Source organism: Protopterus annectens, chromosome 4.part0, assembly GCF_019279795.1.
Source record: "Protopterus annectens isolate FY-2018-M chromosome 4.part0, PAN1.0, whole genome shotgun sequence".
NCBI lineage: Eukaryota > Metazoa > Chordata > Ceratodontiformes > Protopteridae > Protopterus > Protopterus annectens.
The window spans coordinates 1,280,815,617-1,280,834,783 of record NC_056733.1 but is presented as its reverse complement, the minus strand read 5'-3'; the positions used below and the strand labels follow the sequence as shown (position 1 = coordinate 1,280,834,783).

Below are 19,167 nucleotides of genomic sequence, written 5' to 3'. Positions count from 1 at the left end.
CAGCATTTCACAATGTGACAATGTTGGGAACTTAGCATTCTGTCAAAGTATTCTCACTGTAAATATGTGCGTACAATCCATTTTCCTTAGGCAGTAACTTTGTTAAGTTCTTTCCTACTGCCATAAGCATTGTTAATTCTGCCCTCTTTCTATTTCACTATTTGAAGGAAGCAGTAGCTAGGATCATTATTGTTTCAGGACTTAGCAGTCCATCAAGGTGATTGTAGTTATCAGTGGTGCAGCAGGTAGCACACTTGCCTTTAGTGCAGAAGGCTGTCGGCTCTATTCCAAACATCAATTGGTTTGATTGCTGGCACTTCAATGCAGCATAAGAGGGGTACTGCACTCCTGAGTAGATCATCCTTTTGAATTACATGGTAAACTGAGGTCCCATCTGCTTGAGTTGGTGGTAGCTCAGGTGGATAGAAAAGATCTCATGGCACCTAATGAAAAAGGGTAGGGGCCCTTTATTTTATATAGAAAAAGGAACTCTTATTTAAAACATATTTACATATTTGCAAATCTTTACAAATGTACAACTATACAGAGATACAAATATATTTATACACATTCATAATTTTCCCTACAATCATACTAGATTTTCATCTCCATTAGCCTTCAACTCCTTTTGCCATAATGACCATCTGATTTTACTTAACATTGCTGCTAAAATCCATTTACCATTAAGTATAATTTCATTTTGTCTTTCATTCTATATAACCCATATGACAGAAAACAACTTTTTATCTATTCTTTTAACATATTATTTACTTATGTGCTTATAATATCCATATTTATTTTATCCACTTCTTTTATATATTTGAAAATAATATTCTCTGCAAAGCTTCCATGTAACTTTTTTATTCTTTTACATTTCAAAAAGACATGCTCAGTAGTTTCTTCTTCTTGACAATGTAAACATATTTTTCCACTTTTTATGACATATTTCTTTTTACCAGTAATTTATCTGTTACCAGTCTCCAAAAATATCTTGACATTCTACTTTCTGATTATACCATTTGCTCCTTATTTTATAGCTATATATTTTTTTCATCTGTTAAATTTTCCCATGGTTTTCTTAAACCATACCATTCTTTCTTTTTCTATATCATCAATTTTTATTTTCACAAAAATATTTATTTCTTAGTAACATTTTATTTCTTCAATTTTATAGTCTTTCTCTTTCACTCTTTTTACCATACCAAAAATTTATAATACTTATATTTATACAATGTTATTACTAATCTCTCATCTTTTTTATTTATCCACTTTAACACTTTATATAAATGTAATTCATTTTCAAATACTATAAAAATATATTTTCAAAGTATGCTATTTTCCCATAAGTACAAATACTGAATTTATCCAATAAGCCTTTTTTTTCTGAAGGATAGTTTATATGATCTCCAGAAAAGACAGGTTTGTTTTATTTCTCCTATTGCATTTTTCATATTGAATTCTACTTACATCTTTATTCCCAAATTTTACACCTAATACAGAGCTTTCACTCATTGTAAGATATACACCCAACATCTTTACTATATCACCTAAACCTTTACTTTTATCTTTATTTAAAGCCATCCCTATCACCGCTAGACTCTTGAGTATGCAAAGTATTACTTCTTTTATCCAAATTTTGTTTTTTGTAATTATTATAATGTCATCTGCATATTTTAACAGAAACCGAATTCTTAACCCTTCAGGTTTATATACCCTGTATCCTTCATTTTGTAATTTATTTCACATACTATCACATTTATAATTAATGCAAGGAGTATATAGCTCATTGGATAACCCTGTCTTACACCATTCTTCATATGCACCTTTTGGCTTAACCAGCCATTGACAAGTACTTTTGCTTTATTATTACTATACACTGACATACATCATTTCCTATCTCACTTACACTATATTCTTTTATTTCCCATAAGATTTCAAGTCCAATTGTATCAAATGCCTTATTAAGGTCTCATAACATGACTTTCACTTCTTCTTTTCTATTCATAATATCATCCACAATTTCTCTAACTATCATTAATAACGCTTGACAACTATGCTATATGCCATATCTTCCATAGTATTTTCCATTCTAGTTTCAAATCTCTTTTGTATTATTTTCATAATTATCTTATATTTATTATTATTTAACACTACTGGTCTCCAGTTTTTTAATTGCCTTCTATCTTCCTTCTTCCATAAGAATGTTTTGTATTATACTACATAGTTCTTTATACATAAAGCATTCATTTAGCCATTCATTCAAAATCTTTAAAAAATGTTTTTTTACCAGTCTCTTAATTTTTTTATACATGGCATACTCTATTCCATCTGGTCCTCTAGACAAATCTATATTGACTTGTCCTAATACTTTAGCTCATATAAAAAAGTCTGCTTTTCAACTCCTTGTTCGATTTTTCTGTTTATTTATTTATTTATTTATTTACATTTTTCACTACCTTCCTTTTTCTTTAAACCTTTAATTAGTACAAATTATTCTACAGTATTCATAATATTTCCCAAGTTTTTTCTCTTTCTCCTTTTACATTTTTTATTTCTCTTGTTACAATATCGTCTTCCCTTTTACCCTGCTTAAGTCACTTGATATATTTTCTTTTTCCTTGAAATATATTTGCTTATATAACAAATCTTGTATTCTTTCTTAACTTCTTTCATATAATTCTTTTTCTTTGTCAAAGAACTTCCTATCATTATGTTCTAAATTTTCCAATCCATCATTATATATACTTTTATATTTTTCTTTCTCTACTTTTTTGCATCACATGCCCATTGTAAGAAACCTTTTTTTTTTATATTTTTCCTTAAATACCAGCCACCATTAAGGTGAATTTTATAACTTGTTCTCATAGCAATATGATCTTTCCATAACTCAATTGCTAACCTATTTCCTTCTTCAATCTATGCTTTCCCATTTATCTGTTTTTATTGCTTTGCCTTTTTTATATATTCCTTATTTTAAACTGCCTCTCCTTCTCCTGTAACTAAATCTTCTGATACTATAAAATAATCTGTTTCAGTACTATAGATACCCCTTTTGATAGTTCAGATATTTTTTTCCCAAAGTTTTAACATACCACATATATAACTTCTAACATTTTTCATATAATGTCCTTTTTTTTAAACTTGCTTCTTAAATCGCAATTAAAGTTTCCTGTTATTATAATGTTCATATTTATCACTGCATTGTCTAAAACTGATGAAATAAACTTTCCATTTCTTTATAATTAGTATAATCATAGAATGTTATAATTCTGTATATTTATCATTTCCATTTTATATCAGAAATGATTAATCTTCCAAGTTTTGCAAAACTTATATCTAATATCTTTACTATATTTCTACAGAATATAGCTATCCCAGAACATCTGTTATTTCCAAATTCCAGAAAATCTCCCCCCACATTTTCTCTGTTTGTAATCATTTGTTATAAAAATTGTCTTCTAATATAATTACATCTACATCACATGTTACAGTACTCCAAAAAACATATTCTTCTTACTATATTCTTAATACTATTCACATTTACCAAAAGCACTCTAAAATTTTCATTTCCCTTTTATTCATGGTTTCATAAGTTCATAGCTAATTACTAGGCTAGCTGTCTTAATGGGCCATTCTAAACTTAGCCAATTTCCTTCCCAAAGGTGAGAATCAAACACCGTACCTTGTGTCTGAGAGTTAAACACCTTAACCTTTATACCAATCACAAACCATAGCTGTATATATCTTTTTTCATTTATTTCATTTTTTTTTAATTTTTCCCTTTACATTTTCTTCTTCTTTCTTTTACCCATTTACCAATACAATTATTTTGTTTTCTTTTACTATCTCACAATCTGTCTTCTTCACCACTTATTTCTGAGCCTTGTTTTGCTCCTTCTTTATTATTTTTTTCTCATCTAATTTTTTTTTTATTCTGCTACTACTTCTATAATTTCTTCACTTTCTTCATATTATTCCCTTTCTTTTTTCTATTTATTTTCATTTTTGCAATCCATCCAAAAATATCCAATTTAATTTCATTTATAACATTTCATTTCACATTTTTTGCATCCTGCCCAATTTCCTCACAAATATACATTTTCTTTTATCATAGTTACTCATCAAATGTCATTCTTTTCCAAAAAATACATGTTTTGGGTTTCCTCTAGTATTTTATGAAACCCCTATTCCTCTTCACATTTATTGTACTTGGTATATATGTATATCTTTTTTTCTCTTTCTATTTTTAACACAGTATTACAGTCCTACATATCAGTCCATAAACTCATTTTATCAAAAACATTTGCAATGCCCAGTACTTCTTTACATAAAGTTTTCAAATGTCCTTTCAAACTCTCTTTCCACCTCTGTTCAAAATTGTACATACATTTTCTTTTTAATTTCCCTCTTGAATGCTTTTATCACATAAAAATTCTATGGTTTACAGTCTTTCTTTTTACATATTATCCAAGAAAATTATTGAAAGAAACAGTTTCACTGTGAATGTCACAAATGTCTCTTTGTTAATAAGAATAAATTCTGTCTTACCTCATGAACATTTACACCAAATTGTCCCACACTACATACCAGCCTATTTGTTTGTCTTTTTTACCTTAAATCCTTACCATGTATTCTGTTTTTCATTTTCCTATGCTTCTATTTTTCTGCTACTCCCCTTTTGCCTTCTTTAACTTTCTCTGCATATATTTTCTTCTCTATCTCATCACTATTCATCAGGGTTGTCTCTGCATCCTCTTTTTGTATTTTCTCCATAATGCCCCCACCCCCCAGAAAACATCTCCTTCATTTTCTGGTTAACTTTGCATCACCATTATTTTATGTAGATCATCCTGTAACCATTCCAATTGGAGGGTTGTAATTATATACCCATCATTTGCCATCTCATCTCCATCAAACAGATTTCTTTGAACCATCTGCCTAGGATCCTGCACACATTCTCTGGTCTTGATATTGGGGTTGTTCTCCATTTCTCTCACCACTCTATTATCTCCTTCTTTCTCCTTCTCCAGCCTACCTCTGTACCTGGAATGGAAACAGAAAGTGCTCATGCAAAATCGGTTCCACATACAACAGCAAGTAGGGGAAGTTCTGCTATGGCCTGGCCAAATATGCTCTTGTAGTATAAATACTACCTCTGGTTTCCACTGAAAACAGACCACTAGCCTAGATAGACTTACCTGGTCAAAAAAGATAAAGAAAATAGTGTCCTAAAATGTGGCATTAACATCTTAATTCATTTTTGCTGTATCACCTGAATGCTGCAGTTTCACATAATGAATTACTCTATTTGCCAATATCCATGAGATGAAAAGTGTCTTTGTGTTTGTATTTTGAACTAACCATTTTGGTCCCTTTTACTGTACATTTCAAATATAAGCTTGATTTGTCAGTTTGTCCATCAGATCAGCACACTTTTATTACTGATATCTAAATGGAATGATGGCTGCTGTTGAAAAGATGGTTATTTAACCCATTCAAATTCAATAAATGCATTTCAAAAATTGTGCTTTTTGCTAGAGTTTTCTGAAGAAAGATCAGAAAGAACGTACTTGAATTTTGTCTTGACATTGCAATCTTCCTTGAGTAATTGTGGACTGCATGTGGGATGTCTTTCCCAGTTTTTTTTTTTTTTTTACTTTAAGCTAACATGTTCAGCATTTCCTAGCAGACCTATACATAACTATTTAAATGTCTCATATGTTTATGATATCTGGAAACAAGTCAGAGAAGCAACAACTTCACTTCTGCAGGACACCATCAAGAATAAAGAAACATTATTTTCAAACAGTGCAGCTATATGAAAGACATGTTCACATATCCTCAAGCTCTTGACTTTTCATAGCAGCAGCAAGCATTTTTAGAATTTGAGGATTCCAGCCCCCAAACTGCATATCGTTGCATGTGATAATGCCACAGTTGCTAATATTCCATTTGTCTCAACAGGAGTGGAATTGTAAGCAAGACTTAGTTAAACACACAGAAACATTTTAATCTCAGAGACCCAGAGAATTACAGTCCATTAAGCCTGACCATCATCATCTGAAAGGCCATGGAACATATCTTAATGGACCTCATAAAGAAAGACATAGGTGACCTCAAACACTGGATCCTACCAAATTTGACTTAGTTAAGGGCAGATCCTGCTTGTTAAATCTGGGGAATTTATTCAAAAATGTGAACAGGGTCATGCACAAGGCCAAATTTGTGCACACAGCATACAATGATTTGGCTAAGGCTTTTGACACACATTCCATACTCAGGCATTACTGATAAACTTAGCAAGCTAAATGTAAACTTCTTCATTGTAAGATTGTTTGCCAAATGGCTCTCAAACCAGGCACACACTATCAAAGTGGGTGAGTCCACATCAACCAGCAGACCTGTTATCAGCAGGGGGCCACAAGGGTCAATGATGGGCGCTTTACTGTTTGGTATGCACTTCTCAGAAGTTCAGGTCAAAAACTAAGAGATTGTGCCTGACCAGTTTTGCAGACAACTGCAAACTAGGTGCAATTATCAAATCCCCAAATGATGTCAGTATACTTCAGGAGGGTGTTATGAAGACCAGCTACTGGTGTCTTAGTCAAAGTCTCAAACTGAATGCAAAAAAATCCATCATCACTCCCTTTGGCACAAACAATGTCCCTTCACACTATCAAATCAATAACAACACCCTAAGTACCCACAAAGTGGTAAGGGACCTGGGATCCCAAGCTGACTGCAACCTTAATTTCGACCACCATGTGTAGCATACTTGATTAGTAAAGGCATTGCCTCGAGAACAAAAGAGGCTATAACCCCTCTCTATACTCAGCACTAATCTGGCCCATAATTGAGGATAGGACCCCATTCTGCATGTACTGTACAACGCACCTACAGCAATTGGAGAGGCCTCAGAGGTTTCTATCAAAGAAGATCAAGGGATTCCAGCACGTGCCTTACACAGACTAAAGTCCCTGTCACTATACTCTGTATCATATAGATTTCTCAGGGGAGGCTTAGGCCTGCCCTACAGAGTAATCCAAGACTCAAACCTAATGTACTTGCTGCATATCCGTAAATCAAATGAGACTAGGGCTACCTGTTCCAGGGATAAATATGGCCTGCAACTTAAATAGGCCATGCTGGAGGGACAGATTTATCTCCCAGTGACTGCTGCATCTTTAGAAAAGGCTACCAATTCATGTGAAATGCAACACCTGTATGACACCGTTCAAGAGGAAACTAGACAAGTGTATGGGGCACTATAAATTCTTACTGGGGATAGTTCCCACAACCCTCCTGGATATGGGCAGTCATTACTAAATGCAATTTTGGGTATTGACTACCATTTCTATGGTATTACATTGGAATAAAATGGCTAGGCTTGAAATGACCTCCGGGTTAATAGCCTAGTAATCTCCTATGATCCTATGATCCTTTGATCTGACTTGTTTTGCAGAGAAGAAAAGTAAAAACACTCAACCAAATAGCAGCACATTTGTCAGAAGAAGTAGCATGTTCTGAGACCCAGCTGTATCTGCAAAGATAAAAACTGGTCTTCTGGGATAGTAAGATACTAACTGCAGGTTTAAGAGGTAATATACCAACTTGCACACAGTTGGCATAAGGTGAACATCACTGTTAGTAAGGTTGTTGCTTAAAATATACCTAGATCATCATCATACTTGGTTACAAAGAAACCTAATCCCATTAATGGTGAAAGGAGACCTGGCTAAGGGGATACTAGAGGAGTCTATTATGACAACAAGCAGCAGTACAGTATCAAGCTACATACAAAATGTCAAGTTAGCAAAGTATAGGTAATACATTTAAAATGCAGGAACAACAGCCCTACTATGAAATTGTTTAAATAATTTGAAATGAAATTTCTAACTTTAAAATTAATTATGAATTAGGTTAAAATAAACACTGATATGTTTAATTGGCTGTTCAGACAGCATGCGATACCAACTTAAAGTGCATACCAACTTAAAGTGCTGATTTGTAGTCTTAACTGCATAATCCCAAAGCTCTGTACCCCACGGCTTATATTACCTAAATAAAATGTGCACTTCCTTAAAATGAATGAAAATGCAACTGCTCCTAGGCACCTTGTTCTGAATTATGTCACTGTCTGCAGCTATTGCATAAGTGTGTGGATGAAAACTGCAGAAATATTAACAATGATGGATATAAACAACTTTTAATTGTTCACAAACCTTAAAATTTCTTACATTTATGTCTTCCAGGTCTAAAAAGTTGAGTGTAATTCCACTGTGCTTCCATATTATTGGAGGCCGCAAAGATCCTTGAATAGCACAAGTTAGCACTATACTCAGTCCAACTGTGACTGACGTTACACTAATCTTCTGGTCTTCAGGAAGTGTCAGCTGGATAATTTCTGTAAGGATATGAAACAAGTACTCAGAACAAAGGAATACATTTTGAAAATATTCTAAAGCTGTGAACAGAAAACATATAGTGCTAATATATATATATATATATATTAAAATACATGACTGGACAGAGGAAATGTGTGTATGTCTTTTGTGTGTGTATGTGTGTATTTTTCATACAAAATCTTCACTGCAAAAATGGGTCCTGTTCATTTAAACATTCTGATTTGAACATGACTTTTAAATAGATTTTTTTCATTCTAGATATTATACATTATTATGGACATTACCATTAGAATTAACAATAACATATTATATATGTGCTTCAGAAAATTATCTTCCTTCCCAGCCGAAAAACAAATGCGTGTATTTTAACTACTAATGCATTTTACTCAAATATGCAGGTCAAAGTAATGTATGTCATAACATTTTAAAACAGCTGCAAAAATGCAAAATGGCATAATTTTTTATGCAATGCAATTATTTCTGCTTCTCTTTTTAAGACTTTGAGATATCACCACTGCTAAAAAATGTTTGTCTCTCACAAGAAGTCACTTCTGGAGAGACCTTTTGGGTGGAGTTTAATATAAATGGTTTCTTAACTCCTAGCCAAGCGTAGAAGAAAAAGTAGCAAGAATAGTAAGAAAAGTGATATACGAGAGTAAATAATAAGAGAGAAGAATATACCAAACAAACAGATAATGGATTATTCAAAAGACAGGAACATGGGCACAATATTACAGATTGTTGAGACGGTATACAGTTACACAGACTACACAACAGAAACCCCAGAGGCCCAGTATGTTGTTGCAAGCAGAAATGGGAGTAATGTGGAAGAAAGATACTCAGTTCCAACAGTAGTAGGAGCAACAGGTCTAATAAACAAAAAGAATTTGCAGTAGTAATTAGATATGCTATCAATACATGTAACCCTGTACGAATTATGGAATAAGGCAATTCTGGGTACATTGTGGATGTTGAAAAGAGCACTCTTGGCTAACATCAAAAACCGGGAACAATATCAGTTTCATGAACTCTAATTACACTCTGACATAGGCATGGGGTTAATTCCTGTCATGGTGTTAGAAACCCAAAAGACTTGGATAAATTTAACCAAAATAAGCCCTCGACCAATGACTAGAAAATACAAGAATATAGCTGGAAGGAAGGAAGTGAGGAACAGGAAGAAGAAGATGAAAGGAGCTGAATAATTTGAAAAAAAAATACTTGAGTATGAAATGAAAAAATACATACCATGAATATGGAATAAACTAGGTCTATGACAGCATATAAAATGTAAGGACAACAGGAATAAAGATTGGGAAAAATAGAAAGAGAAAGTCAGATGAAAGTTTTTTTTTCCAAACATGGTGTAGAAGCAAAAGTGTCCAGATGTTTTATCCCAAGTACTGGAGATGCTACACTGAATTGCAAAGAAGCAAGAAGTCAAAGGCAGGTTGACGCAACCATCCCTCCATACAACTAAACATCTATCTGTAACCTCTTTATCCCATTTTTACCCAATGGGTTGGGATGGTACATCAATGGTGACAATCATCTAGAGCCAATGCAAACACCTCCAGGTGGCTAGCCCTGCCTCGGTTAGTCTTCTGTTCCATTCCTACACAACAAAGGAATGGGTACTGTGGCAGGCAAATTGAGCAAAGATAATGACCACATGGAACAGAAGTTAGTTTTAATGTTGATTGCTCAAGCACAGAACCAATTAAAGCAAGAATATGGTGAAATAATAGAATGCTTAAAAAGGAAAGATGACAATTCCAGGCTGCAATTTCCAGCAAAACTGAAAAAAGACATTAGCGGTCACCAGAGACTGCTAAATAGCCACAAAGAAGCAATGAACTTTCTGCAAATGTTATGCAGGAAAAAGCAAACTCCAAACAGGAACATGCTGAAATAAAGACAGTGGAAGTATGTTATATCGTCAATAAAAGAAAGTCTTCAGCTGACACAGAGTTAGAATCTTTTCCTGAACACCAATAAAAAAGGACAATGTGGAGCAGGCTAATACAACACATTTTGTGAATAGTGGGAAAAATATTGAAAAGAAGGAATCAGAGCAGAAGGACCACTCAGCAAATGTCAGAAAAGATCAGCTGTACAAGGAAAAGGCACTACTCATCAACACAGGAGCTGAAAAGGGAATGTCCAGAGAAAACAGAAGGTGAGATTAGCCATAAAAGGTAAACATGAGGGGGTAAAAAAACATAACATGAGCATGAGTGGAGAGAGATCAGTTTCAAGCATGACCAAAGAAAAAGCTGGGGAAGACATGAAGCAATGGATGGACAAGAGGACCAACACTGACCCGAGAAAAGGAATGTATACAACCTACAATTAGCATCACTGATAGAAAAGGTATGTATACAACCTACAGTCAAAAGCACACTGATAGAAAAGGTATGTATACAACCTACAGTCAGTAGCACACTGATAGAAAAGGTATGTATACAACCGACAGTCAGTAGCACACTGATAGAAAATGTATGTATACAACCTACAGTCAGTAGCACACTGATAGAAAAGGTGTATATACAACCTGCAGTCAGTAGCACACTGAGTAAAAGTATGTATACAACCTACAGTCAGTAACACACTGATAGAAAAAGTATGTATACAACCTGCAGTCAGTAGCACACTGATGAAAAGGTATATATACAACCTACATTCAATAGCACACTGATAGAAAAGGTATGTATACAACCTACAGTCAGTAGCACACTGATAGAAAAGGTATGTATACAACCTACAGTCAGTAGCACACTGATAGAAAAGGTATGTATACAACCTACAGTCAATAGCACACTGACAGAAAAGGTATGTATACAACCTACAGTCAATAGCACACTGATAGAAAAGGTATGTATACAACCTACAGTCAACAGCACATTGATAGAAAACGTATATACAACCTACAGTCAGTGGCGTACTGATAGAAAAGGTGTATATACAACCTGCAGTCAGTAGCACACTGAGAAAAAGTATGTATACAACCTACAGCCAGTAACACACTGATAGAAAAAGTATGTATACAACCTACAGTCAGTAGCACACTGATGAAAAGGTATATATACAACCTACATTCAATAGCACACTGATAGAAAAGGTATATATACAACTTACAGTAAGTACCACACTGATAGAAAAGGTATGTATACAACCTACAGTCAGTAGCACACTGATAGAAAAGGTATGTATACAACCTACAGTCAATAGCACACTGATAGAAAAGGTATGTATACAACCTACAGTCAATAGCACATTGATAGAAAACGTATATACAACCTACAGTCAGTAGCGTACTGATAGAAAAGGTGTATATACAACCTGCAGTCAGTAGCACACTGAGAAAAAGTATGTATACAACCTACAGTCAGTAACACACTGATAGAAAAAGTATGTATACAACCTACAGTCAGTAGCACACTGATGAAAAGGTATATATACAACCTACATTCAATAGCACACTGATAGAAAAGGTATATATACAACTTACAGTAAGTACCACACTGATAGAAAAGGTATGTATACAACCTACAGTCAGTAGCACACTGATAGAAAAGGTATGTATACAACCTGCAGTCAATAGCACACTGATAGAAAAGGTATGTATACAACTTACAGTCAATAGCACATTGATAGAAAATGTATATACAACCTACAGTCAGTAGCGTACTGATAGAAAAGGTGTATATACAACCTGCAGTCAGTAGCACACTGAGAAAAAGTATGTATACAACCTACAGTCAGTAACACACTGATAGAAAAAGTATGTATACAACCTGCAGTCAGTAGCACACTGATGAAAAGGTATATATACAACCTACAATCAGTAACACGCTGACAGAATAGTTAAGATAGGTGTTTAAGGTACTGCAGACAAGCTGGCAAAATAAAACTTTATAATGTTCCAAAATGGAAAAGGAAACAGTAAAAGCAAAGAAGAGATGTGTGATGTGAAACTAAATATACAATTCTGTAAACTCAAACACTCGTTCAGCAGTAACCCAGAGATGCAATGACAACTGATCAGTTGAGGGACCTTGCAGGTCTCTGAGTATGGTAACTGTTGCCAAATAAAGGATCTGAATGATCTAAGAAACAATTGCCTAATGGAAAATAAAGGAAAGCACTCTGTTTTCTGCGTTGTTTACCTGAGGTTGATGTGTATTGCAATGTTCGTGTGCAGATCTGGGTCAAGACCTATTCTCTGGAACGGGGAAATAATACAGACTGTAAGTAGATTGATGCAAGGAAATCAGAAGCAAAGAAGAGACGATATTTGAAAACAACTCATTTAAAATACTGGAACATGTATTAACTGAAGGAGATGCAGAGCAACCTTGTGTGGCAGGCTAAATATCAGACATCCTAATGTTGTGACATTGTAATTACAGGTTCATTGCTGTTGCTGTTTTTGAACAGAAAGACAACATGGAACTGCTGCCAAAAATGAATGATAACAGAAGGAATGCAGGCAAGGGTAAAAGAATAAAATAAGGTATGGCAGTACGGTCAGTTATTTAAACAGAATAAAATACAGGTGCAAAAACTGAAAAGGGTGGAGGCTGGCTGTAGCTGTAGGAGACCAAAACAAATACAGATAACAATGCAAAGAGAGCCAGGGAAAGTAAAAGTAAGGATCGGCACAATAACAGGCAAAGACCGTAGAAGAAGTGGGCAGCCATGCAGGCGCAAGATAGCTGCGTGAGAGTTCAGCTCTGTGGGGTTGGGTAAGACAGCAGAAAATGAAAAATGAGCAATAACGTTTGTTGAGCTATAAAACAGTATTCAAGACTAATGGAAAAAACTAGCTGATAGGATGGAGAATGCAAAGAAAATATCAGAGGAAACAGGTTTGTAACTAGCAAAACGGCACAAAACTGAGCGAAAAGTGAGGGCAAAGGGGGCACAGCAATTTGTTGTGATTAATCAAAATCAGAAATTACAGAGAAAGAATATGGAATATGACTTGCAATAGTTCATGGGATAAAACTTTTAAAAGGTAAAAGAGAGCGTTGGGGTATGGGAGCAAAGTAGGACTCTAAGTGAGCTGAAAGTAGGGTTGACAGAAAAGATAGATGACTGAGACCTTGCAAGACTTCAAGGAATCAAGCATAAAGTATGGAAGAAGCCCCCCTCTTGCATTAACACCTCCCTGGTAAGATCTAATGACAAAATAATAAATAAAATAAATAAATAAATAAAGTAATAATAATAAATAAAAATAAATAAAAAATTATCCCTTTTAGTATTAAGGCTAACCTAGAACCCCTATCAAACACCAAACCTGCAAGAACTTTGCTAAGGCCAATTACCACAAATTATGTGACAGTTTATAAATTTCCAAATCCCTCCAAACAGAGATGACAAAGAGCCCTACTCTGAGCTATACCCAAAAGCACTGTACAACCACATTCATAGCTGCATAGAGAAGGCAGTACCTGCTTGTGTCAAACCTATGATTACTGGCAAAAACAAACCACCCTGGTGGATGCCTAGCATAAATAGGCTAGTCAACAAAAAGAAAAAAAAATATTTTCCAAAGCCAAGAAGAACAGACAAAACAGTGAAAAAAGACAGTCACTAGTCTAAACAAAGAAATTAGGGAGTTGGTCAAATCTGCCAAAGCAAACTATGATGCAAAGATAGCCTCCCAGGTGAAAGATAACCATAAGGCTTTTCTAAATTATGTTCAACACCTCAGGGGAAACACTCAACAATGTGCAGAGTAAATCATAAATGGCAACACTAGCAGTCAGTCTGAAACCATAGCAAACCTGCTGGCTGACAAGTTCAGTTCAAACTAGCCATCCATCACCTTCTACCACATCCAAAGAAATACCTGCAACCATCCCTCTACCAGTCATTATAAGAGAACAGGACCTTACTCTGCTTGTTAAAGCCAAAAACACAGCCTCCACGGGTCCCAACAACATTCCAAGATGCTTCTTAAATAGCTTAAAACAGAATGTATCAGGACCACTAGAAATTCTTCTTAACCACACTTTTTGGATTGGCTTTTTTCTCAGAGGAATGGAGGACTGCAACGGTCATCCCTCTGCATGGGGGGTGGGGCTTTAATCAATTGAACCCAGGGATCTACAGACCAATAAGCTTCACTAGTATTATCTGCAAGGCCATGGAAAGAATTGTCATGGATCTGATCAACAATGACATAGGAAATCTCCAAAAACTGGACCAGATCCAATTTGGCTTTGTCAAAAGAAGGCCTTCCCTGCTCAGTCTGGTGGAATTCCTTGAGAAAGTCACCATGGCTATGGATGAGGGTAAAATGATACTCACTGCTTATCTAGTCCTGGCCAAAGATATTGATGCAGTCTCCATTTGGGGTCATAGATATACTTACTGATTTAGGCATAAACCCCTACATCATCAGATGATTAGCCAAATGGTCACTGACAGGACACATGTTGCCCAGATATGTAAATCCACTTCTATTAAGAAACTTATTAGTGCTGGCCCACAGGGCTCAATTTTGGGACCCCGCCTGTTTTGTATATACATCTCTGAAGTGAAGGCTGATGTTGGGAACTCTGGCTCACCAAGTTTGCCAATTACTGTAACATGGGAGCAATCATTAAACCCCCAAATGATGTTGACTGTGACGTCCAGTTAATATCCCACTGGACTGTCACCAATTAATGTGACATCTGGTTAATATCCTACCAAACTGCCACTGATTAATGTGACATCCAGATAATATCTCACTGAACTGCCACCGAATAATGATATCCCTTACTATCCTGGGTCAGTTTCTAAAGAGCTTCAGGTCCTCACTAATGACCAATGAGAGGCTGTCACATAAACAGGAGTAATATTTCACAATGTTCCCCTAAGAGCATAACAGGAACACATTCTATAACCTGGGGCTGGGCTGTATACTTCTGTCCACCCCTAATGTAACTCCTTATTACACACATCAGAGCAATGTGTCCCAGTTTAAGCCCTCTGATACACTCACACTTAAATGAATTAAAATCTCACACATCCAAACACATCTGGGAAAGCCTGACACAGATTTCCAGCTTTGTCCATTCCCCAAAATAATATGGTAATGTTGCCACCAATCAGAGCATCTTCATGGCCTTCTAAAGGGGTATCGAATTATGAAAATTAAATATTAAAGCTAAATTAAAATAAAATAAAATAAAATAATTAATAAAACAATTAGTAACAAATGACCTAAGCAGCCAGGCTTTCAGAATGGTCTGGGAAGTTATCAAGGCAAGTATAAGCACTCTCAAATCACTAAAGAAAAACACTGCTTGTCCATTCACAATGTCAGTTAATAAAACAAAATGTTTAATATTCAGCAAAATGATTAAACATATAAAACAGCAATTCCCAATAAGCAAACAAAACTCAATCACCAGGAAAATGAAATCAAAAGTGTAGGATAGAGATCTAACATTCCGAAACACTCTAACTGATCTAGCTGGTCAGTTATAATTTTCTAACTAACTAAAGAACACTGTTCCTGATCTAAACTAAATTACTAAAATAAAGCAAAGGCAGACTTACAGTTCTTGGTGAGTCCTTTTTGGGTATCCATTGCACAGTTCAACTGTCAACAGTAACTGACTTCTGACAACTGACTACAGCAGGCTCTTTTATACACTAGCCTGTCAACTGTTCCAGGTCTAACTTACTTTCTTATTTTTAAATTCAACCAACAGCTTCTTTCTAAAAGTGCCTTCCTATCTTTCAGCATCTAACAGTAAGACATAGCAACTATCAACATTCCAATGACATCATCTGCTGATCAACTGAATATGAAACAGTTTGCCTTTAGAATCTCTCTTCACAAACATGAGCAGTTATAAATGTAAAAGGACACTGTTCAAGTCTTCAAAACATTCTGTTCAAACATATCATAAATCAACACGTAAGAACTTATTTACAGTATCATAGCTAGTCAAGCTGTCATACAATACACAGGTCAATCTGCAGGCAATCACATTTTCTGTGCATATATTAGCATGTATCCTTGTATGTATATCAATGTGTTTTATGTTGTGAAAATTATTTGTTTTTCTGCTCTGAGGTGTATATATGCAAGATTTTTTTTCTGTAATGTATTATGAGCTTTATTGTAGTCATCAATCTGTTGTATCTTGTGGAGCTTTTCTCCCCAGGCTTCCACTGAAAATGGGCTCTGTCCAAGTCAGACTACCCCAGTAAACAAATGATAAAAAAATAAAAGAAATAATAAATAAAACTCAGCCAGACATGGTAGCACAAATAATAGTGCCTGATTTCTTCATATCAACATCCTACAAACAGGCTTGAAAATGAAATATGACTGGTGCTCAAACTGTGGTCTAAGAGTAAATGCTAAAAAATGTGTAATCATTCTCTTCAGTAAATCAGATATTCCTGAAAATTATAATATTGATAGCACACCCTAAAAGTAGACAAATTTGCGAGGCACCTAGGAACACAGATGGATATTTACCTAAACTTTGATCACCAGTAGCTACAGTAACAAGGAACTCCTTCTGATTGGCATCAAGATCAAAGGAAGTGATAGTGCCATTGTACTCGGCCATCATCAGGTCCATAACCGAGAACAATGCTCCCTTCTGCATGTACCTAACCATGCACTTACACCAAATGGAGCATCCCCCTGAGGTTTCTCACTAAAAAGTACAAAGCATAAGATTGTCTTATGCAGACTGACTAAAGGTCATATCCTTTTACTCAGTCTCATAATGTTTATTGACACTGGACTTATACCTGGCCTATAGGGCATTTTCTGATTCAGCCCTGATGAAAATTTTACATAGTCACAAAAAAATTGTATGAGTTTGACTCTAACAGAACTTGCTGGAGAGACAGATTCATAATTCAAAGGCTACCTTGTCTATGGAATAAATTTCCCATCTTTGTAAAACAAAGCCAATCTGTCATTCTCTTCACAAAGAATTTGAATAAATGGATAGGGAACTGTAAATTCATTCCCATGGTACTACCCATATCTCTTTTGGGCAGATGTAGTTTGCAAAATGACTCAGGGCTCCAACAACCAAAGACCCCCTAACCTGATACTATCCCATCCCTTATCTGGGGAATTAAGAATAATATTGTCATATCCTGGGTATTATTAGCAAGCCTTGTAAAGGCACTTGTTCCATTAGCCTAATAATCACCTATGAACCTATACAAAGAGAAAGGGATTGAAGGAGGTGTAAAAATGGTTGAGCAAATGGAGGTAGCATATCACAATAAGGGTAGGTCCACAAGGAGACAGTAACCACTAACAGCTGGATCTAGAGCAGAAATAAGACAAGGCACCAGGGGAAAATGACCACAGCTACCAAGGTCACCCAGAAATATTAGAAATGGTGAAGAGACCACCTGGCCCAGAAATGGGTTATTGAAGATAATGGGGTCTATGTTAAATCATCGAATGTTTAAAAAAGCGATGATTTAGCGAACCCATGTAAGCAAAAGCTTACAAGATCGAACGCTTAGAACAGCAATTTTTTTCAACAAAATAATTTAAAACATTACACAAAGTGGTGGGCTTCACCCCCACACCCCTTGATGTGGGGGGTTTCATAGTTTCATAGTATAGTACTGGGCTATCTGCCCTAGGGCATTTATAAGCCTAGCCAAAGTGTATGTGGCTTTCGCCACCCCATGTAATGATACAAAAGTATACAATTTAAATTAAATTTAGTTGACTGTGCCTCTATCTAGCAATGACACAGAGATGACCCCCGGGGTAAATCTACGATCACCCATCCATTCGTCCAGATTTCTCTTGAAGAGAGTCAGTGAGGGGCTCAGCCTAATATGGACAGGTATCCTGTTCCTGAGTGCGGGAAGCCTCTGGGTTATGAATCTGTCCCTCCAGCATGTCCTATTCATATTTGTGCTGAGATTTAGATCTTTAGCTCTCGTGGCTCTGATGGATTTTGATTTTTTGAGGTGGAGCATGTCCATTAATTCTGAATTGGACATGGCCTTGTATGTAAGGCACAGATCACCTCTGAGCAGGCGGTATGCTACTGAATAGAGCTGGAGCTTTTTCAGTCTGGCTGCATATGACATATGCTGGAGACCCTTGATCCTCTTGGTAAGGTACTTTTGGGGTCTCTCCAGCTGCTGCAGGTGCCGGGTGAGTTACGTACCAAATGGGGCATTGTACTCAATCATAGGCCTGATAAGGGAGGAATATAAGGGTACAATGACATCCTTTGATCTGGATGTGAATCCCTTCATGATAAGGTGGGCAAGGTAGAAGGTCTTTCTAACCACTTTGGCGACGTGGGTGTCAAATGAGAGGTCACTGTCAACTTGGGTCCCCAGGTCTCTGATTACTTTTTCCGTACTTAATGGATTACCACCTATGTGGTAATTTGTGGGTACTTTGTTTTTTCCAAAGGGGATGACTATACATTTTTTGGCATTTAGTTTAAGGCCATGACTCTGGCACCAGTTGTCTGTTTCTGTGAGGCCCTTCTGGAGGATGCATGTGTCAGCTGGTGTGTCAACTATGGCACCTAGTTTGCAGTCATCTGCGAACTTTGTCAGCCACAACCCCCCTATGTTTGCCTGCACATCTGAGGAATAAATGCCAAACAAGAGGGGTCCCAAGACAAAGCCCTGTGGGACTCCACTTGTGACTGGCTTAGAGTCTGACATAGCTCCAGCTATTCTGACTTTGTGGGTTCTGTCCTTTAGCCAGTTTACAACCCATCTTGTGACAAACGGGTTT

At 35.9% G+C, this 19,167-nt stretch overlaps 1 protein-coding gene across 2 annotated transcripts in view; it reads right to left on the bottom strand.

The window, feature by feature from the left end:
- The window catches only part of FSTL4 (follistatin like 4), a 3,154,652-nt gene that overhangs the window by 532,487 nt on the left and 2,602,998 nt on the right, over positions 1 to 19,167 (bottom strand). For both annotated transcript variants that reach the window (XM_044069164.1, XM_044069165.1), the window contains exon 7: positions 8,238 to 8,404. In XM_044069164.1, coding sequence (XP_043925099.1) covers positions 8,238 to 8,404 — 167 coding nt within the window. The remainder of the gene's footprint in view (positions 1 to 8,237; positions 8,405 to 19,167) is intronic.